This window comes from Mirounga leonina, unplaced genomic scaffold, assembly GCF_011800145.1.
Source record: "Mirounga leonina isolate KUSES-001 unplaced genomic scaffold, KU_Mleo_1.0 Mir_197, whole genome shotgun sequence".
Taxonomy (NCBI): domain Eukaryota; kingdom Metazoa; phylum Chordata; class Mammalia; order Carnivora; family Phocidae; genus Mirounga; species Mirounga leonina.
Window position 1 is genome coordinate 13,103,718 of NW_023270494.1, and position 17,012 is coordinate 13,120,729.

The 17,012-nt window shown below is 38.3% G+C and overlaps 1 protein-coding gene across 1 annotated transcript in view; it reads right to left on the bottom strand.

Annotated features, from left to right (window-relative positions):
* The window catches only part of HELZ (helicase with zinc finger), a 164,714-nt gene that overhangs the window by 9,628 nt on the left and 138,074 nt on the right, over positions 1-17,012 (bottom strand). The window contains exon 32 of the mRNA XM_035026358.1: positions 3,389-3,641. Within this exon, the coding sequence (XP_034882249.1) occupies positions 3,389-3,641 (253 nt within the window). The remainder of the gene's footprint in view (positions 1-3,388; positions 3,642-17,012) is intronic.

The window sequence follows — 17,012 nt, forward strand, 5'->3', positions numbered from 1 at the left end:
AATAAAATCTTTTTTTAATTTTATTTTTTATTTTTTTTTAAAGATTTTATTTATTTATTGGAGAGAGAGAGAATGAGAGACAGAGAGCATGAGAGGGAGGAGGGTCAGAGGGAGAAGCAGAGTCCCCACTGAGCAGGGAGCCTGATGTGGGACTCAATCCCAGGACTTCAGGATCATGACCTGAGCCGAAGGCAGTCGCTTAACCAACTGAGCCACCCAGGTGCCCTTTTGTTTTTTTAATTCATAAAATTGTTCAAAATTACTTTAGGGACACCTGGGTGGCTCAGTCAGTTAAGCATCTGCCTTTGGCCCAAGTCATGATCTCAGGGTCCTGGGATCGAGCCCCACATCAGGTTCCCTGCTCAGCAGGGGAGTCAACTTCTCCCTCTCCCTCCACCGCTCATGCTCTCTCTCGCCCCCCACCCCCTCTCTCAAATAAATAACATCTTAAAAAAAATTTTAGTTTAAACCACGTAACATATTTTTGGAACATTTTTCTCTTGTCCAGCTAGATGTCACTGATTTTGCAAAACAATTACTTTTAAGAGCATTAGTTTAACAAACATTTCATGATCAATCACTGAATTCTACTCCTGAAATGAGTATTACACTATATGTTAATTAACTAGAATTTAAGTAAAAACTTGAAACATAAAAAACGAACATGCCAGACATTTCAATATGTAACAGTGGCCTGTACTACCTAATATAATACATAAATATTTTATTGGTGGTTCAAAAACTTACTGTTTTTATTTACTTTACTAAGATTTATTATTTAACCATGCTCTCGTTTTCATGACAATGTAATTAGAGTTTAAACTATTTTCAACTAAATAATTAGTACTTACAAAATAACTCCAGAGGCAGTTTAACCTAATGCCTACATTCTTACTGAACCACAAATTCGAGATCTCTATTAATGTGACTTACCACATATTCTCTAGATAAGAGAAACTATCCTTTAAAACTACTACTAATCTGATACCCAGTGATACTTTTCAAAGTGCATATCTCTATCTAATCTTAAATTTTCATCCGTACATTACTAGAGAATGTCTGATAAAGTACCCATCGTCCCCCAGTGGGCATCACCAGGTGTAAAGGCTGAGCAGTGTGACCAGACCGCCCACCCACTCCTCAAGCGTACAGGACCTATTTGCATTATCTTCTTACTCAGCAGACATTCACCAAGAGCTTGAAGTGTGATCAGTGACAAAACAGGAAATCCAAAGTTCAAAAAGGTCAAAGACAATTCTCTGCTCTCAGGCTTTCAATTGTGGAGAAAATATGGCATCAGACACAATGACCACTTTTAAATTCCAAACCAATACGATATAAGCAGTTTTCTTTAACTCAAGAAGTCTCAAACTTCAGAAAGAAGTTTCCCATGTGGTGACTATTTTCTTTCTGATTCACCACTGGCAATGGCTGCATTTCTCTAAAAATGAATAAATAAATAAATACTGATGGACAAGAAGTTGTGCTTCAGTATACTCATGGTCTTGAGTTCATTTTTTTAACATTTAACTGTTACTTTCAACTAAAGAATACTACAATTTGTCCTCTAGTAATGACAAAATAACAACTGTATATTTGTGGAAAGGATACCATAAAATGACATGTGCTTTGGACAGTTATTTAGAAACTTTATACCTTATCAGTTCAAGTCAGGTTTTTACTGATTTGGGCCAAAAGTTATCCTAAAATTTAAGGTGGGGGAAAAAAAGAGAAAGAATGTTGTTTTTAAAATAAATTATAATAATGACTCAGCCATCAAAAAGAATGAAATCTTGCTGTTTGCAACGACATGGATAGAACTACAGTGTATTATGCTAAGTGAAATAAGTCAGTCAGAGAAAGACAAATATCATAAGATCTCACTCATGTGGAATTTAAGAAACAAAACAGATGAACATAGGGGAAGGGAAGGAAAAATAAAATAAGAGAAAAACAGAGAGGGAGGCAAACCATAAGAGACTCTTAACTCTAGGAAATAAATTGAGGGTTGCTAGAGGGGAGGTGGGTGGGGGGGATGGGGTGACTGGGTGATGGGTATAAAGGATGGCATGTGATGTAATGAGCACTGGGTGTTCTATGCAACTGATGAATCACTGAATTCTACCCCTGAACCTAATAATATAATATATATTAACTAAATGAATTTAAATTAAAAAATTTTTTAAGTAAAAATAAATTTAAAAATAAAAAAATTATAATAAAAAATAAATAAATGATAATAAACAAAACAACTAAAAATTAACAAATCCTTATCACTGATTTGTAATTGAGACGTTTCTCAAGAAAGTCAGATAACATGAGTGTATATATGTCAGACCTTTAAAATGACAAAGCAACCCCAGGAAAAATACAGCAGCTTATACATTGTAGGTATTAATGAATGTTTAAAAATTAAAATGACAATGTCTCTTGCCAGGAAACAAAACCAAAATCTTTCTAATGCTTTTGTCCTATTATGTCTATTGTTCTAAAAATATGCTTATATGGCACATACTCAAAAATGGGCCAGTTACAGAAACAATAGATTCACATTCTAAAGATGAACAAAATTAAATTCAAATACAAAAGCTGATGCCACCAGGGCAGAAATTCATCCAACAAAGATCACAGGCTTGTTCACAAAGATCAACGTCTACAGCCTACAAAGAGAAGGCTACAGGTTGGAGAACTCAAATAGTATCATTTGTTTCCTTACATTTAATATAAAAAAAAGAGGAAAGGGAGGAAAGATAAAAGTTTAAGGCTAAAGACTTTAATTTCCACTGAACAATACAGTATAGGGCCATTCCAATGCCTTCCTATGCCTTTTTTTTTTTTCTCTTTAGCTTTGGATTTCTCAGTTCATTAGAATACAAGGAATAAACACAAGATTTCTAAATCTCAAAATGTTGGACTTTATTAGTTTCTCTCCTGGCCAAACTCTATTGTGTAGCAAACGACTTTATTGACAATAAAACCTTGAAAACTGACCCAACCAATTCCTCCCACCCCTAATCCTGAATGAATGAATGAATGAATGAATAAAATAAAATAATAAAAAGCCAGAAAACAAATTTCTCCCAAGCAAAGGTGATTCTATTTAGAAATATACTTTAAATTCCATTACTTCTTTCATTCATTCACAGGTCAAAATGATCAAAGTGATGAGGTCCCAGAGACAGATCTACTTCCCTTCCAGGCCCTAAATATGGACTCAATATAGTCCTAATTAACACTGTATGCCTGAGACACACCTATGAGCTATGAGCATTAAATATTATTCCAAGATAATAATGTAAGTGGGCTGGGGGAGGAGAAGAAAAACTCCAACATCCAGGAGCTGAGTAGTTCAAATTGCAGTTTTAACAACCCACCAACTCTGTCTTACCTATCAACTCTCTGGGCTGAGCTGTCCTGCTGGATCCATTACACGGAATGTTCTGATAGGGGGTAGATGAGGTGGTGTTTACCCAGGACTCCGGGGATGAAAAGTTGAAAGAAGATTGGTTATTATGGTCCTGAAGCTCTTTACACTGAGCAAGACTGTCTTGAGGAGTGCTTACTTCTTCAGAACAAGGCTGGACTGAGCTAGATGAGATTCTTCTTTGGTACAAGGGCCGACCAGGTCCTCTGGGTTCATACTACACAAAGAAAAAGGACATTTCATAAATCAATGAAACTTACACCCCCTCACACCCTTTGGTACACAGCAATCCTACTGTATTAAACAGCAATTCTCAAAATACTCTCCTCTGGGACTATGACCCCTCCCCACCAGCCGGCCCTGAAAAGCAGCCTGAGCTCTGGGCACCGTTCTGACCCTTAGCAGGCAGTCCTATGACAACACACGTCTCATTTCTGATTCTGTTTTCTTGTCTGTAAGATACGGAGCTGAACTACCTGTCTTTGGTTCTAAAACTCTATTGCCATCTTAAGGAACATTAGACTGAGAATGAAGAAACATATCTGCTCAAAATTAAATGGGGGAAATTACAGTCACAGTCAACTGACCCACAGCCACCTTGAACAGTAACTTATTCTAGACTTCTCCCTTGTGCTGAATATTCACAGCCTCCCAATTTATTATTCCTTAGACTTGATGGCAAGACATGACTCCTCTGGCCCAACATGAAGTGCTCTTTACCTGTGCATCCTTTCACATAGTCTTCAACTGACACGGAACATTATTTTCTTAAAAAAAAAAAAAAAAAAAAAAAATCCTTTAGGGGCACCTGGGTGGCTCAGTCAGTTAAGCATCTGCCTTCAGCTCAGGTCACGATCTCAGGGTCCTGGGATCGAGTCCCATATCAGGCTCCCTGCTTCTCCCTCTCCCTCTGCCCCTCCCTCATGCTCATATGTGTGCACTCTCTCAAGTAAATAAATATAATCTTTTAAAAAAACCCTTTAGGGTGCCTGGGTAGTTCAGTTAGTTAAGCATCCGACTCTTGGTTTCAGCTCAGGTCATGATCTCAGGGTTGTGAGATCAAGCCCCACACAGGGGGGAGAGAATCTCTTTCCCTCTTCCTCCACTTATGCACTTGTGCTCTCGCTCTCTCTCTCTCAAAAACACATCCTTTATACATTTGAAACCCAACTAACTTACTCCTTGTATTTTTTCCTCCCTAAACTGCACACCCCAGATCACTCTAACCCTCTCAACAAGAGCCATCAGCCAGCCATTTCAAGATTTTTACCGCTTCTCATCACCAAAGGCAAGGGAAGCAAGGGCAAAAATGAACTATTGGGACTTCATCAAGATAAAAGGCTTTTGCAAAGCAAAGGAAACAGTCAACAAAACCAAAAGACAACCGACAGAATGGGAGAAGATATTTGCAAATGACATATCAGATAAAGGGCTAGTATCCAAAATCTATAAAGCACTCATCAAACTCAACACCCAAAGAACAAAGAATCCAATCAAGAAATGGGCAGAAGACATGAACAGACATTTTTCCAAAGACATCCAAATGGCCAACAGACACATGAAAAAGCGCTCAGTATCACTCGGCATCAGGGAAATCCAAATCAAAACCTCAATGAGATACCACCTCACACCAGTCAGAATGGCTAAAATTAACAAGTCAGGAAATGACAGATGTTGGCGGGGATGCGGAGAAAGGGGAACCCTCCTATACTGTTGGTGGGAATGCAAGCTGGTGCAGCCACTCTGGAAAACAGTATGGAGGTTCCTCAAAAAGTTCAAAATAGAGCTACCATATGATCCAGCAATTGCACTACCGGGTATTTACCCCAAAGATACAAAAGTAGGGATCCAAAAGGGTACGTGCACCCCGATGTTTAGAGCAGCAATGTCCACAATAGCCAAACTGTGGAAAGAGCCAAAATGTCCATCGACAGATGAACGGATAAAGAAGATGTGGTATATATATACAATGGAATATTATGCAGCCATCAAAAGGAATGAGATCTTGCCATTTGCAACGACGTGGATGGAACTGGAGGGTATTATGCTGAGCGAAATAAGTCAAACAGAGAAAGACATGTATCATATGACCTCACTGATATGAGGAATTCTTAATCTCAGGAAACTGAGGGTTGCTGGAGTGGGGGGTGGGGTGGGAGGGAGGGGGTGACTGGGTGATAGACACTGGGGAGGGTATGTGCTCTGGTAAGCGCTGTGAATTGTGCAAGACTGTTGAATCTCAGATCTGTACCTCTGAAACAAATAATGCAATATATGTTAAGAAAAAAAAAAAAAGAAGAAGAAGGTAGCGGGAGGGGAAGAATGAAGCGGGGGAAATCGGAGGGGTAGACGAACCATGAGAGACGATGGACTCTGAAAAACAAACAGGGTTCTAGAGGGGAGGGGGGTGGGAGGATGGGTTAGCCTGGTGGTGGGTATTGAGGAGGGCACATTCTGCATGGAGCACTGGGTGTTATGCACAAACAATGAATCATGGAACACTACATCTAAAACTAATGATGTAATGTATAGGGATTAACATAACAATTAAAAAAAATTTTTTTTAAATATTTTGTTTACCGTTTTTCACATACTCTCGGATTTCTTCCTGTCTAACTGCTGTGACCGATACCCAGCCTCCATTTTGGTGGCAAGGCAGTATGAGTAGCAGTTAGGTGTGCAGTCTCAGTCTAGAGCCAGACTATCACCTGGGCAACCGACCTAACCTCTCGGGAGCTTTGTCTGTAAACGCAGCTTCATGACCCACAGGACCTACCTCTCAGGACTGTGGTAAGAATTAAATGAGTTCAGCATGTACAGCATTAAGAACTGTTCCTGGCACATAGGAAGGGTTTGTTGTCATGCAAGTGTTTTAATACAACATATAAAGATAAGATTCCAAGTATATCTTTTTTTTTTTTTTTAAAGATTTTTTATTTATTTATTTGAGAGAGAGAATGAGATAGAGAGCATGAGAGGGGGGAGGGTCAGAGGGAGAAGCAGACTCCCTGCCGAGCAGGGAGCCCGACGCGGGACTCGATCCCGGGACTCCAGGATCATGACCGGAGCCGAAGGCAGTCGCTTAACCAACTGAGCCACCCAGGCGCCCCAGATTCCAAGTATATCTTAAATGATGGAATGAGACTGACTTTTTATTGCACCCCTCTCCCTCCTCCCCAATAATAATAGATTTACTACTCAGTTTGTGATCATTATGATTCCGAGGAATCTTTCTTTTGCCATTGCTGTTAGCAATAATTGGAAATCTGGAAATGGAGATTAGATTACAAAGAAGAGACAGAGAGAGATGAATTAGCACAGTAATAGCAGGATGTTTGTTGGGAATATAAAACAACACAAACCGATACTCTCAGGCCAACTGAACAGAAGAAATTGTGGATATAAGCACTGTGAGGGTAAAGTCATCCCAGATGAACCACTAGGATATAAAGCAGGGGAGGGAATGGGCCTGGACTGCTTGTCCTTGTTCAGAAAGGCAGGAAAGGATAGGAGGAAAGCAATTTTATCACTATTAAATGATGAATGCCTAGGTCATTTCTTCATTTCCAAACTTTTAGTTACTGGATGAGGAAGGCAAGAGATAATACTTCCATCTGGCTAGTTCTTTTTTCATATATTTTTATTGCTCTTCTGTCTCTAAGTATAATATCAAAATTCACCTTTAATTTTGCTCTGCTTTAAAAGAATGTTTTCAATGATCAAGATCATTCTGAATTTGATTCTGGTTTTCTAGAATATAACTGTCAACTATGAATTTAATCAGCACATTTGAAATTTCATTGTCTAGGTCATTAAATTATGGTGTTCAGTAGAATAACCAACCCTCCTAAACTGCTTCATGTTCTCTAGGGCTAGGCAATCCCTGAATGACTAACAACAATAGCTTGTGCAGTGTGTCTTTTTTATCAAGGTTTGTTATGAAGATCATCAGCTCCTAGAATCAAAATGAAGTGTTTCTTTTTACTACCATGCCCTGAGTGTTTAGTAATAAGCCCAGTCACAATCTGCAGGGAATCACATTCTAAAATCTTTACATGTGAATATGAAAATACAAAACTAACATCTGTTAAGGCCTCAGAAAGAACAGGTTATGATAATCAAATCCCCTGGTGATATAGAACACTAAATATACTCATATAAATTTCAGGCATTAGCTTTATAAGCCTTTTTTCATTAAATACTATGCATACATATGCTGGTAGTATAAACAAATACCTTTTTACAATGAATAGATATATAAACCACAAAGCTTAAATGAGGAAAACTAAAAATCAGAAAGCGACAGAAAACTGATATGAAAGGAGACAATAGGGCGCCTGGGTGGCTCAGTTGGTTAAGCGACTGCCTTCGGCTCAGGTCATGATCCCAGGGTCCTGGGATCGAGTCCCACATCGGGCTCCTGGCTCAGCGGGGAGCCTGCTTCTCCCTCTGACCCTCTCCTCTCTCATGCTGTTTCTCTCTCGCTCGCTCTCTAATAAATAAATAAATAAAATCTTAAAAAAAAAAAAAAGAAAAAAGAAAGGAGACAATATTCAATTAAGCTTTTTAGAAAATGTATATCATTTGTGTCATTCAACTGAAATCCAAAAAAAAAAAAAAATCACACAGTTGACATGCATAGCAGGAACTGTGGAAATAGTGTGTAACGTATTTATTGTAATAGTTCCTAAGCTGCTATTGACAAAGATGAATGTGCAGATGAAGTATGAAATTCAGGGCGCCTGGGTAGCTCAGTTGTTAAGCATCTGCCTTCGGCTTGGGTCATGATCCCAGGGTCCTGAGATCGAGTCCCACATCGGGCTCCCTGCTCCACGGGAAGCCTGCTTCTCCCTCTCCCACTCCCGCTGCTTGTGTTCCCTCTCTTGCTGTCTCTCTCTCTCTCTCTCTGTTGAAAAATAAATAAAATCTTAAAAAAAAAAAAAAAGAAATATGAAATTCAATTTCAAATCACATCATAAATATGATTGATCCTTTATGTCAGAAAAGGAACCAAAACTTGAAATTGTTTTTAAAAAGTCTACTGGTACATCTGTTTCATACAACAAAGATGAAGGTAATGAATGAAAATATGATTTGCTAGTTTGGAATCTGTCCTGAAAGGAATTTGAGTAAAGGCAGAGAAATCTTGATGATAACTAAAAAAAAAAATGGTTCATATACCAAATAAACTACATTTTAGCAGTTCTATAGTTTTCAGCATCAGATCTGTACAGTTTTTGTTAGATTTATACCTATTTCATTTTTCTCTGAGCTATTTTATTTTTTTTATTTTTTATTTTTTTTAAAGATTTTATTTATTCATTTGAGACGGAGAGATACAGACAGAAAGAGAGAGCATGAGCAGGGGGAGAGGCAGACAGAGAGGGAGAAGCAGGCTCCCCGCTGAGCCAGGAGCCCGATGTGGGGCTCGATCCCAGGACCCTGGGATCATGACCTGAGCCAAAGGCAGACGCTTAACCATCTGAGCCACCCAGGCGCCCCTGAGCTATTTTAAATGGTACTGACTTGTACATTTTGGTTTCCAATTATACATTGCTAGTATATAGAAATGAGATTGATTTGTGTTTGTTGATCTTATATCCTGAAACCTTGCTATAGTCCTATTAGGTCATAGGATTTTTGTTGGTTTGTTTTCTGGATAGATTCCTTGGGCTTTCCTACATTGATAATCATGTCATCTTTGAATAGGGAAAGTTTTAGAGCTTCCTTTCCAATCCCCATGTCTTCTATTTCTTTTTCTTGCCATACTGCTTTGGCTAAGATTTCCAGTACAGTGTTGAATAGGAGTGTTTAGAGTGGACATTTTACCTTGTTCCTAAAGTCTTAGAGAGAAAGCATTCAGTCTCTATCATTAAATATGATGGTAGCTGTGGGATTTTTATAGGTGCTCTTTAACAGGTTGAGGAATTTCTATTTCTAGTTTGCTAAAAGCTTTTATACATCACAGATATTGTATTATATCAAATGTATGTGGCTTTGTGGGGTTTTTTTTGGGGGGGGTAATATCTCCCAACACAATCTTGTGATTTTTCACTGTAGACAGTATGGAGGATTACACTGATTTATTTTCAAATACCAACCCAGCTTTGCATTCTGTGGCCTCCACACTGGTGTGCATGTTAAGTAGGTGCCACATGCTGCATGGCCCAGAGCAGGAATAAGACCTGGCATGGTCATAGTGTATTACTCTTTTTTATATATTGCTGAATTCAATTTGCTAAAGTTTTGTTGAGTATATTTGCATTAATGTTCACAAACATCAGTCTGCAGTTTCCCTTTTTTGTACTGTCTTTGTCTAGTTTTGGTATCAAAGTAATGTTGACCGTATACAGTAAGCTGAAAAGTGTTCCCTTCTCTTCCATTCTCTGGAATGGATTGTGTAAATTGGTGGCATTTCTTTTTTAACATGTTTGAAGGAATTCAGTAGTGAGCTATCTGGGCCTGAAGATTTCTTCTTGGCAAGTTTAAAAAAAAAAACCTTGGGAAGGTTTTTAAACTACAAACTCAGTTTCTTTGACAGTCAATAAATATTTAACAAAAAAATTAAAATGCTGAAAGTTGAATACCATATTTTCTATTTAATTTTCTCAAGATTTGAGGAAGAAACTTGTGACTACAAAGCACTCTTGGGCTCTACTAACTTACTTCAATTTAGCTCTTCATAAGGTTATCATCTTATGTTTAAAGCAAATGTGCTATAGTTTCGTAGAGAGGTACAAAGCAACCCAGAAAGAAAGAAACTAGAAAGGAGGGAAGAGAGGAGTATCCGTTAGATTAAAAACAATTAGTATTAGCAAGCTAGGCAAAATGTGATGGATAAACTACAGTTTGCAACAATAATGTCTATGGGTTCATGTGATGTCATCTACTGAAAAGTACTTGACAAATTATAAAACAGTATTTTTTAAAAAGACATGATTCCCAGTTAGTGGTAGAGACTGGCCCAAGACTCCACTAAAATAATAATAAATGAATATAAAAGATCCACAACAGTCAAGACCAAATGACTAGCCACTAGTAAAGGACACATTTCTGGAATATACGGAGACAATGGAGGAATACTGTCTGTGAAAAGAGAGCCACAAACTAAGATTGGAACCAATCTGCCCTACAAAATTCCAGAGGCTCAAGCCTCAGAAACACCAGCTACCATGACAAGTGGAGGGATAAACATGAGGGTTTAAATGAAAGTCTGTTCAGGGAACAGCTGGTCTCACTCCGCATTCCCCCCAACAACCAGAGGAATTCAAGCATTAAAAGATCCCCAGGGAAAAGCCTGCCAGGCAGTAAGTCCTGAGACATGTACAAAACTCCCAAGTTGCTCTTTAGTGACATAGACAATTGAAGGTTACTAGACATTTAAGGGGAGTTTCCAGCATAAAAGATGGTCATAGATAAACAGAGGAAAAGGGAGGCCCAGAGGAAAAAAAGTAACAATGATGTTTTAAAAGTATTTTTAAAATATTATAATTAGTTCTTATTAAATTCTAAAATAAGACAACAAATCCTCAACTAGTTTCCTCGAAAAAGGCATTACATTTATAAAAACAAAAATAAGGTGTTATGAAAACGGAAAAATTTGAGAATAATGAACTCCTGGAAATTAAAACATCTGTGGGCTCGAATATAAAATGCAATAGAAGGGTTTGTAGATAAAATAAAAAAAAAATCTTTCAGAGAGTAGGAAAAAATACAAAGATACCAAAATATGACAGGACCAAAAAAGATACGGAGAATCCAGGAGGTCTAACAAATGCTTTAGAAAGAGAGAGAAACAGAGAAAAGAGATGGTAGAACATTATCAAAAATATAATGTAAGACAATTTCAAAGAGCTGAAGGGCTGAGTCTTTCTCTAGAGCTGTCTGAAAGACCTTTCTGTCATGATGGAGATGTTCTGTACCTTCACTGTTCAATAAGGTGACCCCTAGCCACATGTGGCTACTGAGCAATTGAAATGTGGCTAGTAGAAATAAGAAACAAGTTATTTTATTTCATTTCATCTTAAATAATATCTAACCCATCAGGAATTCCTGTAGGTTTTACCCACAAATAGAGCTTGACTTTATTTACGTCTCACCATTTCCACTGCTATATAATCCAAGCCACCGTCATTCTTTTGTCCAGAAAACGATGATACTCTCCATTATTTCTTTTATATCATTTTAAAGGATTATTTTTAAAATAAAATGCATTATCTAAGCAGAACTTTAAAAACAACTTTAATGTCAACATTAGGTTCTTAAGATTCAATCATAACAATAGAAGCGAAATTTATCTTGATTCTAAAACCATGGTACAGTTGTCTCTGGGTTTTGTTACTGTTTTTCTTAAAAGAAAAGTATACTGAAATGAATGTGACTTTGTAGCAAAGTGCATTAGAATCAATTTAGTTCTAAATAAAGAAAAATACCATCTGAAGCAACTCACAGGCGCTTACAATTTGCAAATAGTATCTAGCCACCAAGCAACTTTATTTTGCTACATCCAAACACAAGGTAATAGAGGAGATACTAGAATGAATGCAATATTACATCTGAGAGAGAAATGTCAGATTCACTGCTGTGACATTTTGAGCTACCCTGAATCTATCTGGTTCTTGTTTATTCTTCTTGAATATGAAACAGTAAAGTTATCCATTACAGACCACGCCTCTTACAATGAGAAAATGTCAGTTTGGGTAGGAAATAAATATTACACAGAAGTTTGCCTTTAACTTATTAACTATTTGCATTTTCTCTGAAGAATCATAGTTATCATAATTAAATAAATCTCCTAGCTTTAAAACACAAGGTAATGCCAGAGAGTATTTGTTTTATATTTAAAGAACATTGAGAAGTGGGGGCGCATGGGTGGCTCAGTTGGTTAAGCATCTAACTCTGGATTTCAGCTCAGGTCATGATCTCAGGGTCATGGGATCGAGTCCCGTGTTGGGCTCTGCACTCAGCGCGCAGTCCGCCTGTCCCTCTCCCTCCTCCTGCCGCTCGCTCACTCGCTCTCAAATAAACAAAATCTTAAAAAAAAAAAGATTCTGTCTTCCTCTGCCCCTCCCCCCACCACCTCTCCCTCTCTTAAAAAAAAAGAACATTGAGGAGCGAAGTACATTCCTTTTAATTTTCTGAATTAATCATTTGGATAAACATTTAGCAGCTGGAACCAGATAGCTTTTAAGAATCAAGACTTCTAAAAAAAAAAAATCAAGAATTCTAAAATGAACCATCCCTCCTCCCAGCCTCCCCACCAAAAAGGAAAACTTTATACATCTGAAGATTTAATTCTTCGGTCCCAGGAACATAATTTGGTATCCCCCACCCCCACATCTACTTCATGTAATTGCAATCACTTCTCATCTTCCAGGAAGAAACCTTACTCATGGCATAAAAAGCTGAAGAACAGTGTGAAACAGAGAAGGCTGGGTGTCCAGAGTCTGAGATCCACTTTAAGTAGTAAAACTGCTTAAGCTGCAAGTCCCTGAACATCTTGGTGCCTCAGGCTCCTTTAAAGAGGAGGAGGAGTGAGAAAGATGATTTTCAGGCTTCAACTACTTTCAAAGTTCTATTTTTTAAGAGTTGTCAATAAATCAGTCTTTCTCAATGAGAATATATTTTAACTTTTTTTTAAGTAGGCTCTACGCCTAGCGTGAAGCCCAACGTGGGGCTTGAACTCACAACCCTGAGATCAAGACCTGAGCTGAGAGCAAGAGTTGGATGTACAACTGACTGAGTCACCCAGGTGCCCCTTAACTCTTTATTAAAATGTCCAAACATACTCCATTAACAACTTTAACAATCATCAAAAATTTGCTCTATCTGCTAAAATAATTCAAATGTGATACCACATACAAGCCTATTTATTTAAATTCAAAAACTATATAGCATGCTAACTGACTACAATAAAATGCGTTCTGGGCAATGAGTTTAAAATTTCAATTTTCTTCCCCCCCCCGAGGGAAATTTCTAGAAATAAAAAAAAAATTTTTCCAACAGAGAATGCCCTTTGTATTTCCACCTATACTTCAGCCCTGTGGGCTAATTAAAGATATAAACCATACTTTTCTCCCCTTCTTCCTTATTTCTTGACTACGTTTTGTTTCCTGTTGTTCTGCACAGTTTTCAATTTCTTTCATGAAGAGACTCTTCCTTCTACATCTATCTCCTGCCAATCAGATTGTTCCTTTACTTTTAGACGATAGCCCAATCAATGTCCAACACCGGTTTCATTTTAGAGTCCTTGGGTCTAAAATAATTTCATTATTTATTGCTTAATGGTTCATTTTACTCTGTCAGAGATCCTTACGTCTCTAGGTTCAGTATCAACTCCATGTACGTTTCTGTTTATAAATATTCTTTATGCTAAGCTGTGAAACTGTTATGTTGCTAAACATATGATCATCATTTTCAAATAAGGCTAGTGCTAACATATATCTTTCTAAATATTAAAATATAATGCTAAAACCTCAAAAGTATACATATAAATAAATAACATATAAATAAATAACATATAAATAAATAACTGGGGGCGCCTGCGTGGCTCAGTCGTTAAGCGTCTGCCTTCAGCTCAGGTCATGATCCCAGGGTCCTGGGATCGAGTCCCACATCAGGCTCCCTGCTCAGCGGCAAGCCTGCTTCTCCCTCTCCCACTCCCCCTGCTTGTGTTCCTGCTCTCGCTGTCTCTCTCTCTGTCAAATAAATAAATAAAATCTTTTAAAAAATATATAAATAAATAAATAAATAACTGGGGGAAAGGTCACAACTAAGTTAATTAGAGCTCTATTTATAATTATACTATCAAAGCTAATCACTAAGGAAGAGCTCAATGCTCTAGTGAAAATTCCAAGTGTCATTAACTATGCTGCCAGAAACGTTCATTAAAATAGAACATCTCATTTAAATGATTAGCTTTGATAATTTAAACATGAATAGAGGTCTAATTTATTAATCTGCTGATCACTGTCTCTGTTATGTGCACCAGATGGTTTATCAGATACCATACATTAACGATCCATCGGAGAATACTGCGCTGTTACCACCTGGTTACACAACCTAAGTCACAAGCTATCCTCACCCACTTCTAAAGTCAGAACAGGCAGAATATGTCAATCAGCCAAGAACATAATCTTCAAGCTACATTTGTACAAGACTTCGCGCCAGAGAAGGGAATGTGGGGGTGTGGGGTAATCAGACAGCACTAAAATCAAAACTACCAACTAACTTCAAAACTAGATTTCTTTGAAGGAAAAAATAAAAGCTAACAGATGAGTCAAAAGTGTCTTTGTTCAAAAACCAACACATAAGACAAGAGATATTTCAAAGCAGATTCATCACAGAGACATATATGTCATCTCTAAGACGCCATCGGTAAATGCTGGTTGACTGAAAGCTGGTCAAGATGAGTGACTTACAAGCATCCACTCTCACTGGAAGGTCATCACAACAATACCACCACCGCAACACAAAAGCATGCAGTTTCAAATTCTGAGACTTTTCCAGTGAAGCTTTTAAAAAAGAATTTTCCACATATTACTCATAAGCACTTTTATTTTTTTTTTTTAAGATTTTATTTACTTGAGGGGCGCCTGGGTGGCTCAGTCGTTAAGCGTCTGCCTTCGGCTCAGGTCATGGTCCCAGGGTCCTGGGATTGAGTCCCGCATCGGGCTCCCTGCTCCGCAGGGAACCTGCTTCTCCCTCTCCCACTCCCCCTGCTTGTGTTCCTGCTCTCGCTATGTCTCTCTGTCAAATAAATAAATAAAATCTTAAAAAAAAAAAAAAAAGATTTTATTTACTTGACAGAGAGAGAGACAAAGTGAGAGAGGGAACACACGCAGGGGGAGGCGGGGAGAGAGGAGCAGGCTTCCCACGGAGCGGAGAGCCCGATGCAGGGCTCGATCCCAGGACCCCGGGACCATGACCTGAGCCGAAGGCAGATGCCTAACGACGGAGCCACCCAGGGCCCCGCTCATAAGCACTTTTAATTGGACTATTTCATGGTGAAGCACACCCTACCTGACAACATTTGTTCTGTACCAGCATCAGTATTGCAGGTTCTATGTTAAATGGAAGTTTTTAATGTGGTAAAACTATGCCCACTTAAAAAGACTGAGCATTTGTCTCTCAAGGTAAAATAACTGGGAAGTATAATGGGGGAAAGAAAAGGTTCCATTCATAATAAAAAACAAGGAACAATCAATGTAAATTTAACCACTAATGAAGCTGCTATAGAATTTTACAGAGGAACATTCAGAAAATAAAAAAGGAAGGGAGAGAAAGAGGTAGAGGAGAAAAATTAAAATACTGAGGATTACCAATTTCTAAATGAGAGGTTTAAGAAATTTGTAAAGACAAAATTTCCCTTAATTTAAGCTACACGTTTGAAATAATTAAAAAAAAAAACCCAGGAGGCGCCTGGGTGGTTCAGTCGGTTAAGCGTCTGCCTTCGGCTCAGGTCATGATCTCAAGGTCCTGGAATCAAGTTCTCCATCGGGCTCTCTGCTCAGTGGGGAGTCTGCCTCTCCCTCTCCCTCTGCCTCTCCCCCAGCTTATGCTCTCACTCTGTCAAATAAATAAATAAAATCTTTAAAAAAAAAAAAAACACAAGAATGGTTTTTCTTTGGGTGTGGGGGACTGTGCGGGGTGGGGGGGGGGGAGGAAGAGTTCACAAAGGACTCTAAACTTATGGTAGAAAAACCAATAACTCTCTGCTCTTCTGCCCACCCCTGGAAGGAAAAAAAAACGCAGTAAGAGAAACTTTACACTATCAAATGAGCATACTACAAAGTCTCAAAAATTAAAACAATGCAATTCTAGTACAGAAACATAAATATAGCTAGATGAGGAGAAAAATCACAAGTCTGCAAACAGATCTGAGGGTATACTGAAGAACAGCGTCTTCCTTAGAAGTTAAATTATAAAGTTGTCATACAAAGCAGAAAATCTCATACAGAAAAAATTACCCTTGAAAAATTGTGAATCGTGCCAAAATTACTAGAAACTGAACCCTTGGAAGCTCCAAAGCCAAGAATTAACTTTTATTGTTTCTCTTTATATTTCATCTCTCCCCACCCCCACAGTGGTTAGGTGAAATCCAAGTATGACACAGTGCTAATATAAAAGAATTTAGCATTTGATAAGAAAGCTACTATTCTATTTAGAGAGAATGCAGTAATTTAACAAGTATGAAGACAATTGGCTAAATATTTAGAGAAATATTAAATCATAATCGCAAGCATACACTTAAATTTGAAATCAAATTGGAGCAATTGATCACTCTATTTTTCCAATCAGGAATGGTCTGTAACCTGGCCCAAGGTAAGGGTGGCACCTTTGCCCTCCGTTCCCCTCCTTACCCCATCATCAGAAAGAACTAGAAGTGGGAGAGGGTGCTGGCACCACTGCCAGACCACAGTTCCCCAGCCTCATCCCAGCAGCTGAGGGCCAGGGCTTTGGTTGCATTCAAGCTAGGTAAGAAAACCCACTGCATTTAAGACTTACGCCTTAGGGTGCTGGGTGGCTCAGTCGGTTAAGCGACTGCCTTCGGCTCAGGTCATGATCCTGGAGTCCCTGGATCGAGTCC